The sequence below is a fragment of the Pseudonaja textilis genome, chromosome 2, assembly GCF_049901715.1.
Source record: "Pseudonaja textilis isolate UNSWEBS1 chromosome 2, rPseTex1.2, whole genome shotgun sequence".
Lineage (NCBI taxonomy): Eukaryota > Metazoa > Chordata > Lepidosauria > Squamata > Elapidae > Pseudonaja > Pseudonaja textilis.
In genome coordinates this window covers 109,815,654-109,838,008 of record NC_141991.1, presented here as the reverse complement: position 1 = coordinate 109,838,008, position 22,355 = coordinate 109,815,654, and the positions used below count along the sequence as shown (strand labels likewise).

At 39.2% G+C, this 22,355-nt stretch overlaps 1 protein-coding gene across 1 annotated transcript; it reads left to right on the top strand.

Annotated features, from left to right (window-relative positions):
• The first annotated feature begins 18 nt into the window (after nt 1-18).
• GPS1 (G protein pathway suppressor 1) lies at nt 19-15,556 on the top strand. Its single transcript, XM_026701875.2, has 14 exons — nt 19-102; nt 5,524-5,616; nt 6,806-6,987; nt 8,536-8,700; nt 9,563-9,698; nt 10,002-10,079; nt 10,581-10,641; nt 10,922-11,007; nt 11,257-11,351; nt 11,818-11,923; nt 12,782-12,862; nt 12,993-13,130; nt 13,936-14,070; nt 15,124-15,556. The coding sequence occupies exons 1-14, from the start codon at nt 70-72 to the stop codon at nt 15,196-15,198; spliced, it is 1,464 nt and encodes a 487-aa protein (XP_026557660.1). The 5' UTR covers nt 19-69; the 3' UTR covers nt 15,199-15,556.
• Nucleotides 15,557-22,355: the final 6,799 nt, after the last annotated feature.

The window sequence follows — 22,355 nt, the reverse complement described above, 5'->3', positions numbered from 1 at the left end:
CGTAAGTGATCCGGACGTGGAAGTGGGAGGGGAGGACGTGACCCGGAGGTGCATGGTGCGAGGGTCAATATGCCGCTACCCGTCCAAGTCTTCAATTTACAGGTATCGAGGAAGTTTCGAGGGGGTCGCTTGAGGGGCGGGGGGAGGTCTGGCCCGCAGGGCGTGTCTTGCGGCGGCTCGAGGCGGAATTAAGGCGGTGGCGGGAAGGAGGCTGCATCGGCGGCGGCGGCGGCTGCCGAGCGGCTCCTCCGGTGGGATCAGCCCATGTGTTATTCTCGGAAGCCGCCCCCGGGCTGCCTCCAGGAGGAGGGGAGGCGGCGGAGGCAGGCGGGAGGCAGGGGCGGCCTCGAGCGAAGGCAGATGATCCGTTGCCCGGAGGGCGAGTGGTTGGCCGGGGTCGTGGCCGCCGGATGGAGAGGCCCTGCCGCCTGGTGCGCTGGGCTCTGCTGCGCCCCCCTCCCCGCCCACCCGCCGCGCCTCCACCCCCTCCTCTCCCCTCTCTTGCTGCCCATCTGGTTTCTGTGTAGACGCGGTAGAGGTGACCTTCTTGGGGGCTGCTGGCCAGCCCGAGGATCGGTCTGCAGCTTCTCGCTCCACGTAACGGGCTGAGGAGACTTAGTAGACATTTATAAAGATAAAGAGGAATAGGACAAGGAAACCATCCTGATGATGTTATCTAGGTTGATAACGAAAACGTTCAGAAGCTAAATTGAAACAAGCTCGGAGAGCAAAACCACCGCCAAAAACACTTAAGATACGCCTGTAGGAATTCCCGAAACAGAGCAATTGGGCTTCGTTTGAGTGCTTTTAAGAAGTCTTTGGTGGAGGCCTTTATTATTATTCCCCCCCACCAGTTGTGCCGTGATGGGGGAAGTAGATATAAATCATTTTTCAAGATCAGCTAAATAACACTGAAAGAGAATTAAACTCTCCCACCGTTTGCATGAGGAAGAGTTGTGTGATCTCCTGGTCATGAAATGCAATTCCCCAGCAAATGCTGCCTCTCAAAAGTTGGAATAAACTGGCTCTTTTTTTTTTTTTTGGTGCTCTTGTAATTGTGCATTTGCTTCTGGAAATAAAAAAAAATCAATCACAATGATGTCTGAAATGTAATGAGAAACTGAAGTACCTGTTCAGACATTTGGACAATCCTATCTACTATGTCAGAAACTTCACAATTGTTGGTTTGTTAAGAATAGAATCGCAGGACAAAAGTAAGGATGGAGAAACTTTTGCATTTTTCTGTCTCCTTCCTGGTTTCTCAAAGGTTTTTTTTTTTTTAACTTTCTGTGGTTGATTTTAACTGATGACCAAAACCAACAACCTTGAAAGATAACAACAGAGGGAGGAATTTGAGGTTGAATTTTCTCACTTATCAGTGTCTCCTAAAACATTTTCCAAATGTCATAGGCTTGCTGCGTTAAGAAAAACAATGTCTTAGAAATTGCAATTTTTGCTTGCCCCTCCCAAAACTCATTCCTCCTCTTTCTTAGAGAGGCCATGTATTTTTCCAGCTCCTCTTAAGGGCATTATGGAAAGTTTTCTGTACCCAAGTTCATATTATCATGTCACAAATCACATGAAATGTATCTGTTCTGATTTTACTGTTTATAATACAATATTTAGGAAATTATGCATCTAAGCCAGTGGGTTTGACATTTGTTGCTTGTTTAATGTGGCACATAAATGCTAATTCTTTATAACTTTAAGATGGATATAAATAAAGGCCTATAGTGAAAGAGAAAGAAAGCCAGTTCATATTATTCTAAGCCTACCATGAATTATAGCTGTTTATGACTGCAGGGGCATTAACTTCCTTTCTTTCCTTTAGCAGCTGGCGAGCTCTGTGTCAGGGCGAGGGGGTACAGAGAGTCAGGACAGGATGAGGGATAGTTCAGTTCCAAGCTCAGCTTCCTCGTCAGTGACAGATCTATACAACACTCCCCGCAGCAGTAGGTCAGACCTCTTCCTCCCAGGTACATCTGGAGACTTCAGCCTGAGTGCCTGCTTATCAGCCTGCACCCTACTTTATGAGGTATCTCAAAGGAGAAAGCACTCAAGGATGTCTGAGTGAGAATGACTTGAGTTTTATCAACATTAAGGCATATTCTTTTTTTTAAAAAAAAAAAACATCCCCTCCTTTCTCTGAATTGGATGTATTTCAAAAAACAAAGGAATTTGTTACATGCTGTTGAGCTGCTAGCAAAGATATTTGTCTCCCATTGTCTAAGAATAATTGAAAGCTTGCAGACTCAAAGCAATGGGCGACAGACTATAATTTTCCACAGCAGTTGTATGGCTTTACTTTGTTATGTATGTAATTTGTGTATTTTAAACATTTTTCTACTTTTAAGTAGGGATTTAAACACAACGTTGCATTATCTTTTTCTTAACAAATGTCATTACTTAAAATCAAAGCAATGGACATTAACACAACAGCAGGATTATCCGACTATACTAAAAGCTGCAAGACTGGTTTGGGATCCATTGTTTCATGGTGGGTGGGAGGGAATGCATAGATGAGATACTGGCATGAAGAAGGCTGTCTCTTTGGAAATAGCCATCTTTTATTGGAACAGGGATAAGTGGTCCAGAGACCGCATATGGCTCCTGTATTGTTTTGGTTTGCTTTTAGTGGCCTCCAGAGATCACATAGTTGAAATTTGGCAGCAAATTGCTGAGTAATAAAGCACAGTATTCTAATCCCTAGAAATAAAAACAATGTGTGCAAAAAGTATAGTCTAGCATGAACTCTTTCTGCAATTCTCAGAGACTCCATAGAATGGGTGAAGCCAAAAGCTAGGCCTTTTAGATATGTTTTGAAGAAGCTGAATGGCTTTAAGGACTGAAATGATTGCCTTACGATATTTCATCTCTTAAAACCTCCAATAATTCTTTCCAAAATTGTGCTTTTTATTCTTCTAGGTTTTGAAGTACTCTATTGATATAGTTTAGTACTGTACAGTCATGAAGCCGACAAAAGGAGGTCTCCTTGTAGTGGCCATTAGATGAGCGCTCTGTTGCATGGTATCATCCTGATAATGCCCTGTCCAACATGACATTTAGACATCCCCAAATTAAAAGAAAGTAGTACTTTGCCATAAAAAGCTTGTTCTCAAAACCCAGGGCACTCAAAAAATAAGGTCTAAACAATCAAGACAACTCATAAGTAAACAATCTGCCCTTTGTTCAGATACCCCACCTTTAATCATAAAGAATTCAAATTATGCTTTCTTCTAAAAAGACTATCTTGTGAAAAAGCACATTTTTCCTGAAATGTCTTGTTTGTATAGTAGAGTGCATTGCAGATTCTCAATTGGAAAAGCCTTGGTCAATACAAATGGCTTTGAGTCAGGCTTTGGAGAGTTTCTCCTAACCAGACAGGACTAGAGTTATGAAACCTGTGGCCCTTTATACAGTGCTAGGATAGCTATTTCAGTCCCAACCTTCCTAACTAGTAGATATTTCTAATGGAAGTATAGTCAAATGGCATTTGCAGAACTTCAGGCAGCCAATCTGCATTCTAATAAGATGACCAGTGATCTGACCCTGATACTTTATCTTCAAATGATCATATAAATTTAGTAGCTGAAATGTCTGCAAATGAGGTAAATTGATAAAGCCTAGGTTTATCACTGCTTCATTATCCAGACCATTTGGGGCATAGGTTAATTGGAAAAAATCGTGAGGATCTCAGATGAATGCCATAAACCTTGGATGGGTTCAGGTAGCTATTGTCCAGCCTTTTAATGTATCCTTTGAAATAATAGAGTTTAGGTGAAAAATCACAATAGCAATATTTATTTCTTCAAGTTATATAGCCACTCATCTCACCTACATGACTCTGGAAAGATCACAACATTATCTCTTCACATAAGAATATAATTAGGCTCTCATGGCAAATTTTCTTGGGATCAAAGATTTTCAATCTTTCTTCATGGATGCTTGTGTCTCAGCAAAATAATTTTCTAATTAAAGGAGATAAAATATCCTTCATATTCTGTTAAAATGACAAGCTCTTAAACCCCTTTTTGTTGATTACAATTAAAAAATGGATTTAGAAATAGAGGAACCTTGTTAGGCCTGCATTGCATATATTTTGTACAATGTAGCATTTGCCTCTTGATTCACCACAGTCTTTGGGTTGGGATATGGGGTCGCTCTGTACTGTTATAAATCAAGAGTACAACCTATGACATCATATTCAATCTCTGCTTTCACACCACACTGAATGATTGGTAATAGATAGGTTGTCATGCTATAAAACTAATTTTCTTTCATTTCTTATTGGTAAACTTCTAATAAATTTCCAAGAAGCCTAGATTCTCCTCAATCTTTTGCCTTCATGTCCTTATGGGCTTTCTAAAGGAACTCAATCGGACAGAATATAGACTAAAAATAGATCTTTGGTATGATCTAGTGAGATTCCTGATACTGATGTCCTTTAGAACAAGATTACATCAAATAAGTGTGAAAGATGACACCTGTGGAGGATCAGACATGGCTTTAGACCTAATTGTGTTTTTCTCCTAATTGTGTTATAAATGGTTTTACTTTTCTTTGCCTTTTTAGCCATGTTGTTGAAATGTGCATGCTTGCTTGATTTATCCATAGTGTATTATTTTGTACGTTTTCATGTGCGGAATTGTAACTCTGCATTTGTTCATGCCATGTAAAGTTACTTCTCTTTGTTTCAGTTCCTGGAAAAAAATTCATGATGAGGACAGTCTTCCTTCCCCTCTCCCAAAAGTTTTAAAGCCCAGAAAGCTCCCTGAATTGCCCCCTTATAAATCCAGCCCTGATCTTGGATAATGAACTATTGCAGAATAACAACAACAACAATAATAATAATTTCAGACTATTATTTCATGTTTCAGCCTTGGCAGTATTGTGGAGATACAGTATACTCAGTACTGTACACAGTATACTGTGGGAACTATGTGAGAGACCACCACAGTATACCGTATATGTGCTCTTGGGTTTGACTGAAAAAAATTCATAAAGATTCAGTGGATTTTCTTGTTAACAATTATTTCCACTCATTATGAATGAAAATTAAAAATATGCCCAGAATTTCCTATGACATATGAAACAATATCAACTTTAGATCATAAGATGACAAGTAAGAAAAATATCCCAATTTAATTATGCTAAATCCTGTTAATTTTTTTTCTCAATATAACATTGTTCCATTTGCTTACTATAAGAACAAACTTTGATATATATATACATGGTTCAAACTGAGGGGATTAAACCTGCCGTTTTTGGTTCAGAAAATGGTTAATCACCTCTGTTTTATTACTGAGAGCAAGGAAATCTATTGTGTGAATTAGTGGCACAAAGTGAGGGTAGTATTTCTGGGAGGCCTGGAAAACAACTTCGTGGAGTGAAAATCCTAAACTGTAGATGCATTGCTTAAATGTCAAGTTCAGTTATATTTGCTGATGCATGGGAATCTTTCCCTTGGGGCTGGGAGGGAGAGACTCTTCATTTCTGTTTCACTCACATGCTCTGCTGTTACAGGGTGCGGTAGAGCCCATGCAGATTGATGTAGATCCCCAAGAAGATCAGCAAAATGCACCTGATATCAACTACGTGGTGGAGAACCCAACTCTGGTATGTGCTTGAAGGCAAAAATGACAGAACGGGCTTCTTAGAATTGTCTTCCAAACCCTAGGTTCTCTATCAGTCCTTACTTTAAGCAAATACTACCTGCTTATTGTTTTACTTGTAACCTTTGCTTACATGTTGAAGAAAAATGATTTATATTGTTGGTTAAAATGGCAGGCGAGAGGGAGCTGAATAACAACTCTTTCACATTGTGTAACAAAAACAGTCCACAGTTTTCTTCTTCTTCTGTTGATAAAGTGTCTTTTGAGTGAAGCTTAACTAGTGAAGAACTTATGAAAATACCTGTGTTGCTTTAGTGGCACCAGTAGGGAAATAGGTTGCCATTGCCTTCTCCCAGGATGCTTTTTCAGCTTCCAGTCTTATAAGTATCAGCCAGCTTAGCTTTTTGAGAGTGGATGGCGCTATCCACTTGTCATATCTCATATAACTATAAGTGCTTGAGTTGTCAGTTTAAAACCAATTCCTATATTTAGGTAGTGCTTTTGATTATAAACTTTACAATAGCCCTATAAAATAGCTCAGGATTAACTCTATATTGGGAACAAAAGTACCAGTGTCTAGATGAACTTCATATCTATTGACTCAAGGGAGCAAAATCATTACTGTGATAACTGTACCTCCTAGTTCTTCCTTCTCTGCTCTGCAGTCTTGGAGAGTGTCATCATCATATGAGCTTTTACAGCATAGAGCTTAAGAATGTGGCTAAGAGTAGAAAAACTTTAGCTCAAGTCTATTCATCCTTAGCCACAAATGCTGACTAACTTTGAGTCAGTCTTTCTATCTCAGTCCACTATAGCTCACAGAGTTATTGTGGGAATAAAACAGGTATTGTACCATTTTATTAATTTCCTCAATGAGCCCAGTTATTTTTCTTTTTGGAGATAAAAAAATGATATAGTGCGATATCATCCAATGCATTAATTCTATAGAAAATGTTGATGCATAGATACCTGTTTCACAGATTACAAAATATAACAAAAATGAATCAAATGTACAATTTGTCATTAAGAAGCAAAAATATGCAGGAATAATTCCTGTATGCTTTAGGATCTAGAGCTAGCAATCATCTGGGAACTCTGGTTTCTCTATAGTTCTTGGACTAAAAATACCAGGGGCCTAATAGTTGGGCTAATACACACTACCATCTATGATATTTTCATTCCGGTTGGAGCAGGATCTGGAGCAGTATGCAGCAAGTTACAGCGGCCTGATGAGGATTGAAAGATTGCAGTTCATTGCTGACCACTGCCCACAGCTGCGAGTAGAAGCCCTGAAAATGGCGCTCTCATTTGTCCAAAGAACATTCAATGTGGATGTTTATGAGGAGATTCACCGGAAGTTGACTGAAGCTACCAGGTACTAAGATGAAGAAGGGTCTTGAAAGGCTTATTGGAGATACATAGTATTAAACAAACAAACAAACAAACAAACAAACAAACACACACACACGTCTTTAGTTGATTGACTTTGCATCTATAGCTATATATATCTGTGTGTGTGTGTGTGTGTGTGTGTGTGTGTGTTTCATACACACATAGAGACAGAGAACATTAATGACCAACATACAACATAATTACAATTAAATATAAAGCATTCATACAAATATGAATGATATGAATTAAATATTGCATGACATTATGAATATTATATATAAAATCTATAAAAGTAAGCCTATAAACTTATCAAAGTTTTTAAAAGAGTCTGGTGTTTTAAAACTAACATTTATACAAATGTGCAACAAAATATAGGATGTAAATTGTCATTTCTAACACAAAATCTAATAGATATCAGATATTACGGCACAAATTTCATACAGTACTCCCTGAAAGCACTTATCCCTTTTTGATGTCTGTAGGTAATATAGTAAAATTTAAAAGCATTCAGGGAGACTATATTGTGCCTTTTAGACAATGGAAACTAAAGATAAAATAAGCGGATGCTCTGGAGAATTTTCTAATAGCATGCATAAATATCCTTATAAAAGGGACAGTTCAAAAGAAAATGATCAGCCTTCCCACCATTACCCATTCTGCATAGGCAAAGCTGTTCATTGTAAGATATTCTCTCATACTTCCAAGTCAATAGCTGGTAAAACATTAAGTTGTGCTAACATCCTACCTTATCTATATTTAGATACTGCAGTCTGTCTAAGGTATTTATCGACTGTACTGAAATTGAAGGTAGAGCACTTAAAGTTTTCTGTTATGACTATTATTGCCAAATTCCATTCCCATGGACATTTTGCACTACCATGTATACATATCAAAAGTAGAAAGCCCTGGGGGAAGGCCCCTTTCAGCCAGATGACTGTTTCCAGAAGGTTATCTTTTTTACTCAGCTCTTGCATATGGTTTCAATTTGAAATTCTTTATATCTTAAGAGCCATTCGTGCACCCAGTAGAAAGGGAGCCCTTTCATTTGTTTTCTGGTATTTTGATGAACTGAACTAAGCATTAGAATCAAATATAGCTGAAAATGTTTGCTGCTTAAATAAAAGCTTCCCTAGCAGAGAGATAGAGCGTAGTTAGGCTACTAAAGTCAGCTTTTGATTGTCTTGGCTCTTTATTTACCTTCTTTGATTAAATCACAGATATGTTGCTATTCCTCACTCAAACTGGGAAACAAAGGGATCTGTAGTAGTTTTCCTATATAGGCCATCAGTTTTAGTTCCCATCAATCCATTCAGCACATACACAGGAGTTCTATATATGAGTGGAACTTTTCTGAATTTAGAGTTTCACTCATCAAATATCAATAGTGTCTAGAGCCAATTAATTGTACTCCTAATGATTGCTATGATCCTTCTCAATCCTTGTAGATTGTGGCAGTAGATAGATTGTTATTATCTGTAACAGATTATTCTGCGTCCCTATACACTTTGTGTATCTGCTGTTTCCTTTTCAGAGAGCTGCAGAACACACCTGACGCTGTCCCAGATGGTGGGGTAGATCCTCCTCCTCTAGACACAGCATGGGTTGAGGCTACACGCAAAAAAGCTCTTCTCAAACTGGAAAAGTTAGACACAGATCTTAAGAATTATAAAGGAAATTCAATCAAGGAGAGCATCAGGTAACACAAAGGAAATTAACAAATGAAAACAAAAGAAATTGGAGTTGGTAGTTACGAATTGGTAAAACTAATCTCAGGATAACTTTTTAAATTGTTATCTGGAATCATTTAATGGGTTGTGTATGCTTCAAATGACATTTTCTTGAATTTATTATTTACAATTTTCTGATACATGTTGCCACGAAATAAAACCATGAAGGAATCTTTGTGTAGAAAATGCTACACGTTTCCTTTTCACATGAAAGCGGTTTTCCATAATCTCTAGTCATAGATCATTTTTCAAATGTGTCTTGAGAAAGAAAATTGAATGATTGAACTGTTTTTCACTCATTCCCAAGAATTAAATAGTTTGCTCTCTTCTCTTGTGAACCTTCAGAAGGCAGTGTGATATATACTATATTTGTTCTGAACATGTAAATGTGTGAGACACATCTTACCTCCCCAATATAATTTTTCCCTTCTGTGACCCACATTTTTCCTAATGCTGCTACTGCTTATTCCCACTCTCAGATTTTGCAGTGCATGTATCTTGCACTCTTCTCAATGTAGTATATACATTTGTTAACTTTGATAATGTGTGTAACAGTTGTATTCCCCAGCACTGGTGGATATTATTCATGGTAGCTTATGAATAGTTTTTCAAGGAAATAAATGTTCAGAAGAGGCAATGGGTCTGTTTAGCAATGAAGCACAGTGGACTTTGTAGTAGTTTCTGTGGAAGTGTTGATGCTAAGTATCTGCCAGAAATATCTTTACCATGTGTTAACGAGTAGTTAGACTTTTTGGACAAGGGCAAACAATGTTTAAGGTTATGTGTTTCTGATACTTATTTGTTTATAACTGACACCTGCCTGCTTTTTAGGAGAGGCCATGATGACTTGGGCGATCACTACCTTGACTGTGGAGACCTCAGCAATGCCCTTAAATGTTATTCACGAGCCCGTGATTACTGCACCAGTGCAAAACATGTTATTAACATGTGCCTCAATGTTATCAAGGTAAACAGCAATTTATCTCAGCAGTCCTTTATTTGGAAAGGGGAAAGTAGTAAAATTTAATCACTGTTCAAAATAGACTCCCCCAACACAACTCATAATTAACATATAAACCTTCCTTTTCTATCTTTGCATTTCAAATTTCCAGTTTTCCCATCAGTACTTTTCACGAGGACTCAGTCAGTAATAATAGGCTACTGCAACTCCTTAAGATCTCTTTTCACAATTACCTCTTTTATCGAGGTACAGAATTGAATGTGTCAGGTAATGGGTTACTCAACTACATCTGGACTTGATTCTTTGCAGGTCAGTGTTTATCTTCAAAACTGGTCCCATGTCCTGAGCTACGTGAGCAAAGCAGAATCCACGCCAGAGATTGCAGAGGTAGTAAGCTTTTCTCCATCTTGTCTGTGACAAGACATTCCAATGATAGATTCAGGATCGTCTACTGACTTTCCCAAGCAAATGGGAATTTGGAACTAGTCATATGCTAGATCCTGCTAATTCCTTGTTTGCCTTTAATTACCCTGTTTTGATTTCCTGATAAAATATAGTCCTTTGTGGTGCGGTGTACTGTTTTAACTTGTAGAAAGATTGTTAAGAGCTATTTAATTAGTAATGAACTTGGAAGTAGACATGAGGTTCAGATTCCTCTATGAAAAGAAGCAGAGATTCAATTTCATCATTGGCTTACATGATAATATATTGTGTACATGATCCCTGTTTAGAGCTTTGAGTGAATCCATCTGCATTTCAGATGGGTTCTTGATCCGTGCCAAGGGAAAAGAAATAAGAGAAAAGAACTGCTTCCTCAGACAACCTTAATGGAATGAATTGGCTGAAATATTGTTCATTGACTGATTTTTCTCCCTCCTCCCGGTCTAGCAAAGAGGAGAACGAGACAGCCAGACACAGGCCATCCTTACCAAATTGAAATGTGCCGCAGGTGAGAAAATGGTTTGCTTACTTAACTGATACCATCCTCAGTGTTTGTGGGAATGGTTGTATCCAAGCGGTGCAATAGACTAGCAAAATCTTCCAATTTGCTTTTCCAATATTATATTCTAACTGCACAAAGCCACTCCTCCCCCCCGCCCCCCCAAGTCAGTCTCTTCCTAGAAACTATTATTAATTTAAGAGGCTGATGCTTAGGTTTCTCTGTGACCCCTAGCCTTCTCTTTCTTCTGATTCCCCTGCAGAAAAAGTAACTTTGTTCTCATTCTTAGGCTTGGCTGAACTAGCTGCCCGGAAGTACAAGCAGGCAGCAAAGTGCTTCTTGTTGGCCTCATTTGATCACTGTGACTTCCCTGAGGTGAGGATGTGGAAGTGATGGGAGCTGGCAAAACAGTGGGGTTTAGTGTGAAGGAAATGGCACTACGAGACCATACGTGAACTTTTCCAAGCTAAATCTAGAGAGATCAGCTATTTTTCCCCCTTGTGTTTTTTTTCCCTGGGAGGGCCGCCTCTTTTTTTTCCTTGGAAACCTGGGGAAAGGATTCAGGCAATCTTGGGCTCTTTATCTCTATTCTTTAGAGGCTGTCCCTTCTCTCTTTTTTCCTAGCTGCTCTCTCCTAGCAATGTAGCTGTATATGGTGGACTGTGTGCACTAGCAACTTTTGACCGACAAGAATTGCAACGTAATGTCATCGCCAGCAGGTAAACAATTTGCGGAACTTTGATGATGAATTAAACTAAATTATAATAGACATGTTAGTGGATTTATTAATGGGAGCAGACAAATGGCAGGAGTGAAAGAGATTAAGTACTCTTCCTCATCTTGTATCCAGCATGTTCAATTTTAAGTTCCTCTGATTATTTTTCCTTCATACCGATAGTGCTCAACTTACGACTGGTTAATTATGGTCATATGTCAAGGACTACCTGTAATTTTAAGAAAGGCAGGATGAAGAATTACAGACTTACTCCCACCTGGGTCCAGATTTTAGGCAGTGATGCCTTTCCTCTGCCATGCCCTCTGGCTCTTGAGACAGTGGTCACTCACAATCTGGTAGAAATGATCACACAATCGAAAGGACTTCTCCACTGAATAGAGTAGCCCTCTTTGAAAGAGACATAAAAGATGACTTGACTTCAGGTTGTGTGACTCCCTTTGTATCTACAGCTCCTTCAAACTGTTCTTAGAGCTAGAACCACAGGTGCGTGACATCATTTTCAAGTTCTATGAATCCAAATATGCTTCATGTCTCAAGATGCTGGATGAGATGAAGGTATGTCCTAGAGTTTTAGTGTTCCTCAATATGTTTTGCAAAACAGTTGCAACAGCATTTGAACTGTGAGAACCCTTTGGGCAAAACTACTTAAGTCTAAGAAAGCCTGGCTTAGGAAGGGGTAAGCGACAGACTTCAGAGATAATACCATGTCATAGTTGGAGTGAGGGGTGGGGGGCAAGAATTTCTGCCCTTCTTGCACGTTAACCTTAATAACACATTAACCTTAATCGATTACACCAGTGTGTTCAGGTAAAATGTTCGAGCTACTAGGTATTAAGCTCAATCTGAAAAATAGAAAAATATGTTATAGCTATGTACTGTTATAAGTACACAGATTCCTGTTAAATATCTTTTTAAAAAAAATCAGGAACGAAAGCAAATAAATACTGCTAGAGGAAAAGAGTGTCCACGTAAAGCTGTTAGGCTGAAATTGTACTATCTTGAGAGTTAGTCCAGATACATGCCTAAGATTTGTCTTTTGTCTTCTCACTGTCTCTTTCAAAAAGATTATCTTGGCCTGCTTTGGATGTTGTTATGGGGGTGGGGGTTGAGACTGGCTTGTTCGGCAGGTGGGGGGAGGAAATGGAAACAATTAATAGCTTTGGATATTCTTTTCCTCTGTGGCTACTACAGTTACTTCCATTCTCCCAGATTAATGGCACATTAGTAGAAAGAGATTAATGGATGTTATGGTAACTCCAAAGGAAATGTGGCAGTGCCTTGGTAAATCTTATTAGGTAGATTCAGTGTTTCTTTTCCATTTACTATTAACATTTTGCAAACTCTAGAAATGATTGTTTTATAGAGCAAAGCTTTGGAAAGCTTTATGTCCATTCTTCTTGCTGTTCTGGACAGGATAACCTACTACTGGATATGTACCTGGCACCTCATGTGAGAACACTTTACACCCAGATACGAAATCGGGCACTTATTCAGGTAGCTGTCTTTACCTGTGGCTGCAATTGTGACTTTCCTTTGTTCCTCTCTTCACTGAATGCAGTGCAGAGTCACTCTCAGAATATTTCTCTGTCTTTTTTTCTCGCTTGACTTTTCCCTTTATTCCCAGTATTTCAGCCCCTATGTGTCAGCAGACATGCGCAAGATGGCCACTGCTTTCAACACTACTGTGGCAGCTCTGGAGGATGAACTCACTCAGCTGATCCTAGAGGGGCTAATAAATGCCAGAATAGATTCCCATAGCAAGGTGAGTCCCAGTCGCATAAGTACTCCTAGGTCTCTCTGGCCACTTCTGAAAGCCAATGGCTAGTTAGACAAAATGAATTTAATTGTTTGCACATAGTAATTATGACATGTGGGTAATCCACAACTTTATTGGGCCCCACAATTGAGCCCAAAATTTTTGTTGTAAGGAAGACAACTGTTAAATGAGTTTTACCCAATGTTATGACCTTGCTTGGCACAGTTGTTAAGTGACTCACTGTAGTTGTTAGGAACACAGTCGTTAAGTGAATTTGGCTTCCCCATTGACTTTGCTTGTCAGAAGATCATAGAAGCTGATCAAGGACATTGCGACCATCATAAATACATGCCATTTGCCAAGCATCCAAAATTTGATCATGTGACTATAGGGATGCTGTAGTGATTGTAAGTGAAAAAAGGTCATAAGTCAGTTTTTTCAATGCCGTGGTAACTTTGAATGGTTGCTAAATGAATGGCTGTAAGTCAACAATACCTGTTGTCTAGATTAGCTGTAGTCTATAATATTTTAGCCAATATAAAAATCTATACATTGTAGACAAGGTATAACTCCTGGTTATCCAGAAACCCTGCTTCAATTTTAAGTTCTTTTTTTTAATCCTTTTATTTCCATGCAAAAAGAATTCAGTTCTTTTGGCTTTTGAATTTTCAGAAGATGCTTTTTGCTACTTCATTTCCCCTCAACGGATACTAGAGAGGCTTTTGCATTTTGCTTCTCTGACATCATTTACTGCTCCTCTTCATCTCTAATAGTCTCTGTATCTCCCCCGCTACTTAATCTTATTCTGTAGATTTTGTATGCCAGAGATGTTGACCAACGCAGTACTACCTTTGAAAAGTCCTTGCTCATGGGAAAGGAGTTTCAGCGTCGCGCCAAAGCTATGATCCTGCGAGCTGCTGTCCTGCGTAATCAGATCCATGTGAAGGTGAGCAAAAATGCCCTGCATTCTCCAGGGGTTTGCATCTTTGTGAATCAGCATCAATCAGAAGTTGGTGTAAATGTAAATGAGGGTATTTGGACTGAGCTGATCAGCAGAACCAGGGCAAGTAGTTCCTGTGCATCTCCTGAATGACTTCAGCTGATGCTTAAATATTTGAAGGCCACAAGCAGGTTAGGTAAGACACTTTCTTAGAAACATCTTATTATTTCAGCACAGATTTTGCCGTTGACGTAAGAAGAGCCTTGCTGCATTAAGCCTAAGGCCTTTCTAGTCAAATGTTCTGTTCTGTAATAACCAAACACACCTATCCACTTGTGGACCTGACAGCAATAGCCCTTTTTCAATGTGGCTTCCCATGAATTGGGATGTAAGAATCTTTGTTTATGACTGTAGCACTGGTGTGTAGCCCTCAAGATGAACAGTGGTTGTCGCTCCCTGAATCACTCCAGTTTGAGTCCATTGTACATGTGGTAGCAATGAATGTCATTGTTTTATTAAGTATTATGCACAGGGCTTTCTGCAGCAGGAAGTGACAAAATGAACATAATCCGAAGGTGGATTTTTCTTGGCAGATCTACAGGGAAGATGCAGGAAGAGGGCTATGCGAGGCATTTGAAAGAAGCAGCTGGGAACGGCTTTTGAAGTAGTTGTGTGATCCTAGCAATAGACATAACTGCTTGAACTATTGCACACATTACAAAACCCTTATTTCAAAAAGTTTTGCCCAGCCTTAGAAGAGACCTTCATCCTTGGGGTCTTAAGTCCTCAGTTTCCCTTAACTGTGTTATACTTTGTGAGACAACCCAAAAGATGGTGCTCTTCTACCACTGCCCCTTTTTTTTTCTGAAGGAGTAAAAACTATGTCTCTCAATGCTGTCTAAACTTTTAGTCCCTAATTCTTTTCCATTCATCTGGTTTTGGCTCCCTGGGGGTGTCCTTCACTTGCCTGCTGGTGTGGCAACTTGTGGGATGGGAGATGAGCTCTTTCTCTGTCTGATTGCTTACTGGGCCTTGGGTCTCTCTCTTGCCTTGTTACAGTCTCCTCCACGAGAAGGAAGCCAAGGTGAACTCACTCCAGCAAACAGCCAGTCCCGGATGAGCACCAACATGTGAAGCTCTCTGAGCCAACAAAAGACTGTCCCTTCCCTCCCTGCCCCACATACCCAGGGCCATGCGTATCCAGTATCCACAACATCAACTGTCCCTTGGTGCCTTTTCAGACTCTCTGGCTGGGGGGCGGGGGAGGGGGCCAGGCTGTTGAAGGCAAGCTTTGAGAGTCTGAGAACTCCTTTTAGAACAGACAATGTTCGTCAGATGCAGCCCTTTGAGAATATGCAAGCCTGCAAGCTGGCTTCATCCTATCCTTCCCGGGGTTTCTCACAAACAGAAGCTGATCTTGGTTTCATTCAGCTGCCAAAAAGAGCTTTGTTGTTTTTGTTCAGTAAAAGATAAATAGCATGAATCTGGAGGACATGTGTGTTCGTGCAGAACTTTTCATTTGTGCGAATGCATCGTCTCAGGCCCTGAGAGTCTCTCTTGGACAGCATCACAGGAAAACAGGCATCCTTTCCATTTATTCACTTCTGGGCTGTGTTTTCATTCACCTGGAATCAGCTCCATTTTAATCTGTTCTTCCTGTGTTTTTTTAGTGTGTGTGCTCTGTCTTGTTTTCACATCCCCAGACCTCAGATGAATAGTTGGTTCCTTTGATAATTCCTGCTCCAAATGGGATGGGGTGGGGGAACATATATGGAATTATCTCCCCCTGCACTTGGGCAGGACCTGCCTGGGTGCCTGCACTACTACTTTTTAATTTACTTCATAACAAAAGGGGTATGTGGTTACAGGCCTGACAGATTGTGTTGCGTTAAGAAGCAAGCGTAGGTTGAATGTTTGAGTGTTCCAGTTACTTATATTTGGGGAGTTCATTGGGATTCATCCTAAGGAAGCAGTTACAAATTTGGATTTAACTCTTGGCCAATTTATCTACAATTTATCCCAGACACTGTTAATGTTGTTTAGTTTAAAGCCACATTCTCTCCTATGCATTAAAAACATAATTGCAATGATAACGGCAGATCTGAACATTAATTCTTGCTTTCCTCCACAAACTTCTCAACTCAATTATACTCTAGTACAGATAACCGAAGGATGCAGTTTTGAAATTAAGGATTGCTTGAATTACAATCGTAGATGATATTGAACAAGTCTTTCTGTGGACCTTTTAATCCTAGTGTATCATACCATGCCATTTTTATAAAAGTATGGAAAGAAATTGGTGAGACGGATGATCCATATGTAATCTACGTAATTTAATGGGAGCTTTTAATGGGAGCTTTTACAAGTAGTACTACATGATATTTAACATATTTCAAAGCAAAATAAGGATTCCTTATCTTTCTTAAAAGAATCCATGTACATTTAGTCCTGAAATATTTTGAATTTTCCTCATAGACATCAAGGTAATGTATTGTAATGTATCAAGGTAATATATTGTGACTTAAAGGCCACTTGAAAAAAAATAGTAGGCAAAACTAATGATGAAGATAGCATAATGTAATAAATAAAGCACACCATTACAGTAAGCAAGCTTAAAATAAACTGCCTAAGCCAAATAAACAATTTTAACCCAGTATTGAAAAAAAAAAAATGACTAGGCAGTATATTTAAACCTTGTCTTTTCTTAATCTGCGAAGTCATATTACATTACGTGTCAGGTTAGGGTTTCTTAAATGTTGAGATTTTCAGAATCCAATTTGAAAGGAGGTTTCTTATTTTCCGTTGCTCACAAACACGGTAAAAAATGAAATCGCAATCCTTTCCCGTTACTGTTCCATATGGGTTGGTCTTCCTCAGTACTTGCAAAGCAATTTTCTAAGTACCTAGTTATATGGCTTAATTATTGGTAAATTTAGCTGCTTGCTGTTAATTTTGCTACTTTTGTACTTTTTGTTAGAAGATATTTCACTTTTCTGAGTTTTTTCCCCCTTCATTTTATAGTTCTCTATATTCTACATTTCTTTGGTCTCTAATAAATAGCACTTCCTAACAAAATCCAGGTGGTTCTCAACTTACAACAGTTTGCTTAACGATCATTCAAAGTTACAACGGCACTGAAACAAGTGACTTATCACCCCTTTTCACACTTATGGCCATTGCAGCATCCCCATGGTCACATGATTTACATTTGAATTCTTGACAACTGACATTTATGACCCAGGGTTATGTGATCCCCTTTTGAGACCTGACCAAGCAAGTCAATGTGAAAGCCAGATTCACTTTAACAGCCGTGTTAATTTAACAATTGCAGTGATTCACTTAACAAATGTGGCAAGGAAAGTGGGGCAAAACTCACTTAACAAATGTCTTACTTAGCAACATAAATTTTGGGCTCAGTTGTCGTAAGTTGAAGACTACCTGTAGTACTTTGAGGCAATGGGTAAGATACTGTCTGGATGAACAAGAAATCTAATCTGAAGGTACTTAACCATAGGGCTTGATGGGAAATTGTATAAGAACCTGATGTGTAATATACACAGTACAATGGGTATCACTCACAGCCTGTGGATGCAGCCCGCAGATGCTTCTCTAGCCACTCCCACCCCCGTTTTAGCAAAGGGGGGAAGAGTCACGATACGTCGTGTGTGTTTGACACCCCTGCAGTACAATAAGGAGAGAGACATATAGTTTTCAAGTCTGTATGGCATGCCAAACTTATTTATACCGAGCACAAACCTATCTATTGTTCTAGTAAGTTTTCAGCATGTCACATCACTGGTAAAAAGAGGGAATTCTATGTCCTTTCAGAGGCATGGGAGTGGTTTTTTTTTTAGTGCAGCCCCACCTCTGGATACTCCCCCGAAGGAAAAGGGTCAAGAGAAGCTGTAGTACTGAGAATATTACAGGTAGTTCTCAACTTATTACTACAACTGCGCCCAAAATTTCCATTGCTAAGCAAAGCAAACTGAATTGCACCTCATTTTATGACTTTTTTTTTGCCACAGTTGCTAAATGAATTGCTGAATTGTTAAGTGAATCAAACCACTGTTAAGCGAATCTGGTTTCCTCCATTATTTTGTTTGTCAGAAACTGACTGGGAAGGTTATAAATGGTGATCACATGATTTGGGGACAGTGTAACTTATAAAATATGTCACTTTGATCGTGTGCCCCATGGGGATGCTGCAATGGTCATAAGTGTGAAAACTGGCAATAAGTCACTTTTTTCAATACTGCTTTAACTTCAGTCACTAAATCAATGGTTGTAAGTTGACAACTTGTACCCAGTCTTGTTATGTGGTCCCATTTTATAGATTTCCTGACTTATGGGTAGGTAGGAAGTGACATCCCTAAGGATCTCATGTCCCATAAGAAAATGCTTAATAACTTTTTAAAGTGTCTCCAAACTCATACCCATTCTGTTGGCAGTCATAACTTTCTGACTTATCAGGACTTTTTCTCCCTTTGCTAAACCAGGTGTGGGTGTGGCCAGCGCGTGACACATCCAGACTGTGAGCCGGGAGTTTGATAGCCCTGTACTAACTGATTTTTCTGACGTTTAATTTCATCAAACTATAGAGTTTTAGAAAAATTGGAAGGTATATTGTGCCCATGATGTGTGAATCAATAAATCTTCAACACTTAACAGTGCTTGAGGGCAGTCTTTGGGTTTAATTCACTTAAAGCCTTCAAGTTATTAATAAAAAGCCGCTTTTATTATAAGCTGTTTTGAACTCTGTGAGAAGGCAAGTAAGATGAAACTTTAAAAATCAAATATACAGGACACAATTGGACAAAAATATGCAGAACAAAACGTAATTCAGATAGGCTCCCAATTATAATTTCAATTTATAAGGCTGCTCCAATTCAAAGCTGATTCTAGCAGCATACAATTACAACCTAAGAAGAAACAAAAGGAATATTACAGAACAAGGAAATGGATATCACAACCAAAGCAAACTACAATTCAAATGGGTCCCCACCCGATCTCTCCTATTCTTGGAGTAAAAATCAAGTTTTTATAGAGTGTTTAAAAGCTTGTAGGGGCAGGGTGGATCCAAATATTTCTAATTTTGACCTAGGCCTATTAGTGTCTGTAAACACATTTGTGATTTATTGTTATCAGCTCCAGTGACTATTTTCCCCCTTAAGGAAGTATCTGACTCCTCTTAGGCAGACTTAATGTATGGCGGGATAGAGGAACTACTGGTACATATTTTGTCCCTAACTTCTATCTAAACTTCAGTACTGCTGATAGTTTTACCTCAAGGTATCTTTATCTAAACTTGTAGTTATGCCATATTGGGGCACTCACATGTCACAGGAGCCATTTTGGTTTAATGGTTAAGGCACCAGGCTAGAAACAGGAAATCATGAGTTCATGTCCTGCCTTAGCCATGAAAGCAAGCTGGGTGCCTTTGGGTCAATCATTCTCAGCAAAATCAACCCACCTCAGGGTGGTGCTTGTGTGGGAAAATAGGAGGAGGAAGATTTGGCATCTTGAATTATTTGTAAAAATAACAAAGGAGAGATATAAATTAAATAAATTAGGCACTAGATTATAGAACAGCTGTAGTTGCTGGAAACCAGCATAAATCTCAGGCTTACCACAGTGATGTCCAACTGGAGAGTCTTTCATCAATGTATTTTCTCTTTCCTTAGCTGCCTTGGCTGATTCAGTCCAGAGTTTCTCAACCTTGGCTGCTTGAAGATGGGTGGACTTCAGCTCCCAGAATTCCCCAGCCAGCCTGTGGCCTACTCCCAGTTCTGCCGCTGTGAGCAGTGTAACAATCAATGCAATGTAGAAGTGATGCTGGAATTCATGTTTAAAGCCCCACCTACCTGCCAGTTGAAAGACCGTCTTTGGGACTTGTTTCCAACCTTTGCCAAACATGCATAATAGGGTGCTGCCTCAGTGGGGGGCATTTTTAAGTAACTGAAACCCCCCAGAAGCTGGGCTGAGCAAGCTACAAACTGTTTTCCTTCACATGGTGAGACCAATTTGTTTGGTCTCTAGAAAAGCAGGGCATTGTTCTCCATTCAGAGACGGGCAGGTACCAGTAGGTTAGCTGCTTGGTTCCTCACCCAGCTCTGTACGCAGGTCCTTATCTTTCCTATCTCAATATGTGCAAATTAAAGCATGACTTTAGGCCTTGGTAATCCTTAAACCATAAGAGAATAGTATGCTCCCTCATTTAGATTTACATTTTCCTGTCCATGTGAGAAGCTTGCCCTGCAAAATGTAATCCTGGCTGTTTGATTAATCTCAATCTTTTTTTTTTATAAAAGGGCGGGGGGGAATTTAAAGATGAGACATTCGGATAAGCTCCACCCATGCTTCCTGATCTCCACATGGAAAATGGATCAGTCTGCTAACCACGTACAAGTGCAGCTTTACCTCCATGGATGTAAATGAATGAGAGAGTCAGCACTCACCCTTTAGCAATCCCTGACCTGCAGTCAAGGGTCAGAGAAGCAAATCCTGTAGCAGGCATGAGGCAAAAGCAAAGAGAAAGCTGAAAATAAAGGCTGTGAGGAATGGAGGCCGAGGTGTGTCTGGCAGCCATACAATAAATTGTCAGTTAAAATAATCTCTCATGCCCTTTTGAAAGTACAGCTAAGACTATAATTTGCAAAATGGCTCTTATGATTGGACGCACTATGGCTATGAAAACTTTCTGGTAAATAGCAGGAATTAAAACTCATGCATGATTCTTAATGTTGCCTCAGATTCTCAAAGTCATTAGTCATCCCATGTTTATATAATATGCTTTACTGGGTTAGTAGGGTAGTGTTAAAAAGGAAATCTGTACTAGAGTCTGCCATTCAGCCGGGTTAGGGGGAAATATTGAGAAAATTTAAGAAAGTTAAACCTCCAGTCAGAACCTAACCAAGTGGGGCAGGTGGGGGAGGGAAGGCTGCTCTAGGAAATCTATTAGATTCCTTTTAACACCATTAGAGCCCCAGGAAGGGTGAAAGAAGCAAGGACTGTGTATGTTTGTATGTGTGTTGGTAAACCTGCTGGTGTGGAGTGGCTAAATCAGGTCCCAACAAATTACTCTTAAGACAGCAGCCACTTTTCAGGACTGAGAGGATACTAATATGTACAGCTAAGTCTTTTGGGGAGGATTGGCTGTCTCAACTCCTCTTTGCTAGAAGTTACAAACAGAATACACTTTTAGCAAATATACAGGAATGCAACAGGAGGATAGTCATATGCTATAATACATAAATTTATGTGTGTGTGTCCCCACACCATACATATCAAGAATATTATAGCTATGCATTTAAATGATGAACTATAAATTGCAGTAATTGAAAAAAGTGCCCAGTTTCATCACAGTAATTCATTTTGGATTGGCTTCACCCTTATTCTGCAGTGTGGTTTAAAATAGCTGCGTTTCAGAGGAATTGGCAATTGAAGTTTGAGATCATAGTCATCTACCACTAAACTGCAATGATGAAATATACACTTGATGGCATATTGCAAACTCTGCCCTTTTCATTCCAACTTTAACTGCAAGTGTGTAATCCTAGGGTTTGTGTAACAACACGACACATCTCATCTCTTCCCTCTTGATGCCATCATTAACTGGCTGCCTAGGTATGAGATATTTGGATTTTCTCATTACAAATATTAACTCAACCCACTGGTAGGAAAATGAACAAAAGTATGTGTGTGTGTATGTATGTTAGTATTGTCAGAAAACCTGAATAAAAGGTTACTAAAGCAATATATTGTATAATAAATTGCATATGGATGCATAATCTTTCTGAATAACCAAACTAGTTTGTTGTAAACTACAACTTTTAGTATGGTTGCATTTGCTTTCACAGCATTCTCTAACTTTACCCAAACTAGAGCAAAAAGTTGCAGAAAGAATATGAAAACCCTCAGAAGTTATGGATTGTATTCACAATTCTTAATTATGACAAAAACCTTTTCTACGGTGTTCTCTCAGATAAGATCAACATATGAGAAACAAGTAGTTGAAACAGCAAGAGATGGTTTTTTTCCTCATGTGACAATATTTCTGAGGCTGAATGGAAATTTGAAATCACAATATACCTACTGTACTTGCATGTATTCCCACGTGGCACAATCTGAAGCTCTTGAGAACCTAAGTTTATCCCACCAAGGATTCCAAATAGTGCCACCCAGTTGTAATTTTGATTAAAGGGGAAAATATTTAAATCAATGACTGGAGAGTAGTAATATTGTATTTGTTTACACAGAAAGAAAATATAGCTTGTTCCGCCTGCTATATTTTG

Excerpts from the sequence above, each read along its gene's own strand:
- GPS1 (XM_026701875.2), top strand. The coding sequence starts at position 70 with ATGCCGCTACCCGTCCAAGTCTTCAATTTACAG. Across the intron at positions 103-5,523 it reads TCCAAGTCTTCAATTTACAG|GGTGCGGTAGAGCCCATGCA; the intron begins GTATCGAGGAAG and ends CTGCTGTTACAG. Across the intron at positions 12,863-12,992 it reads GAAATCGGGCACTTATTCAG|TATTTCAGCCCCTATGTGTC; the intron begins GTAGCTGTCTTT and ends CTTTATTCCCAG.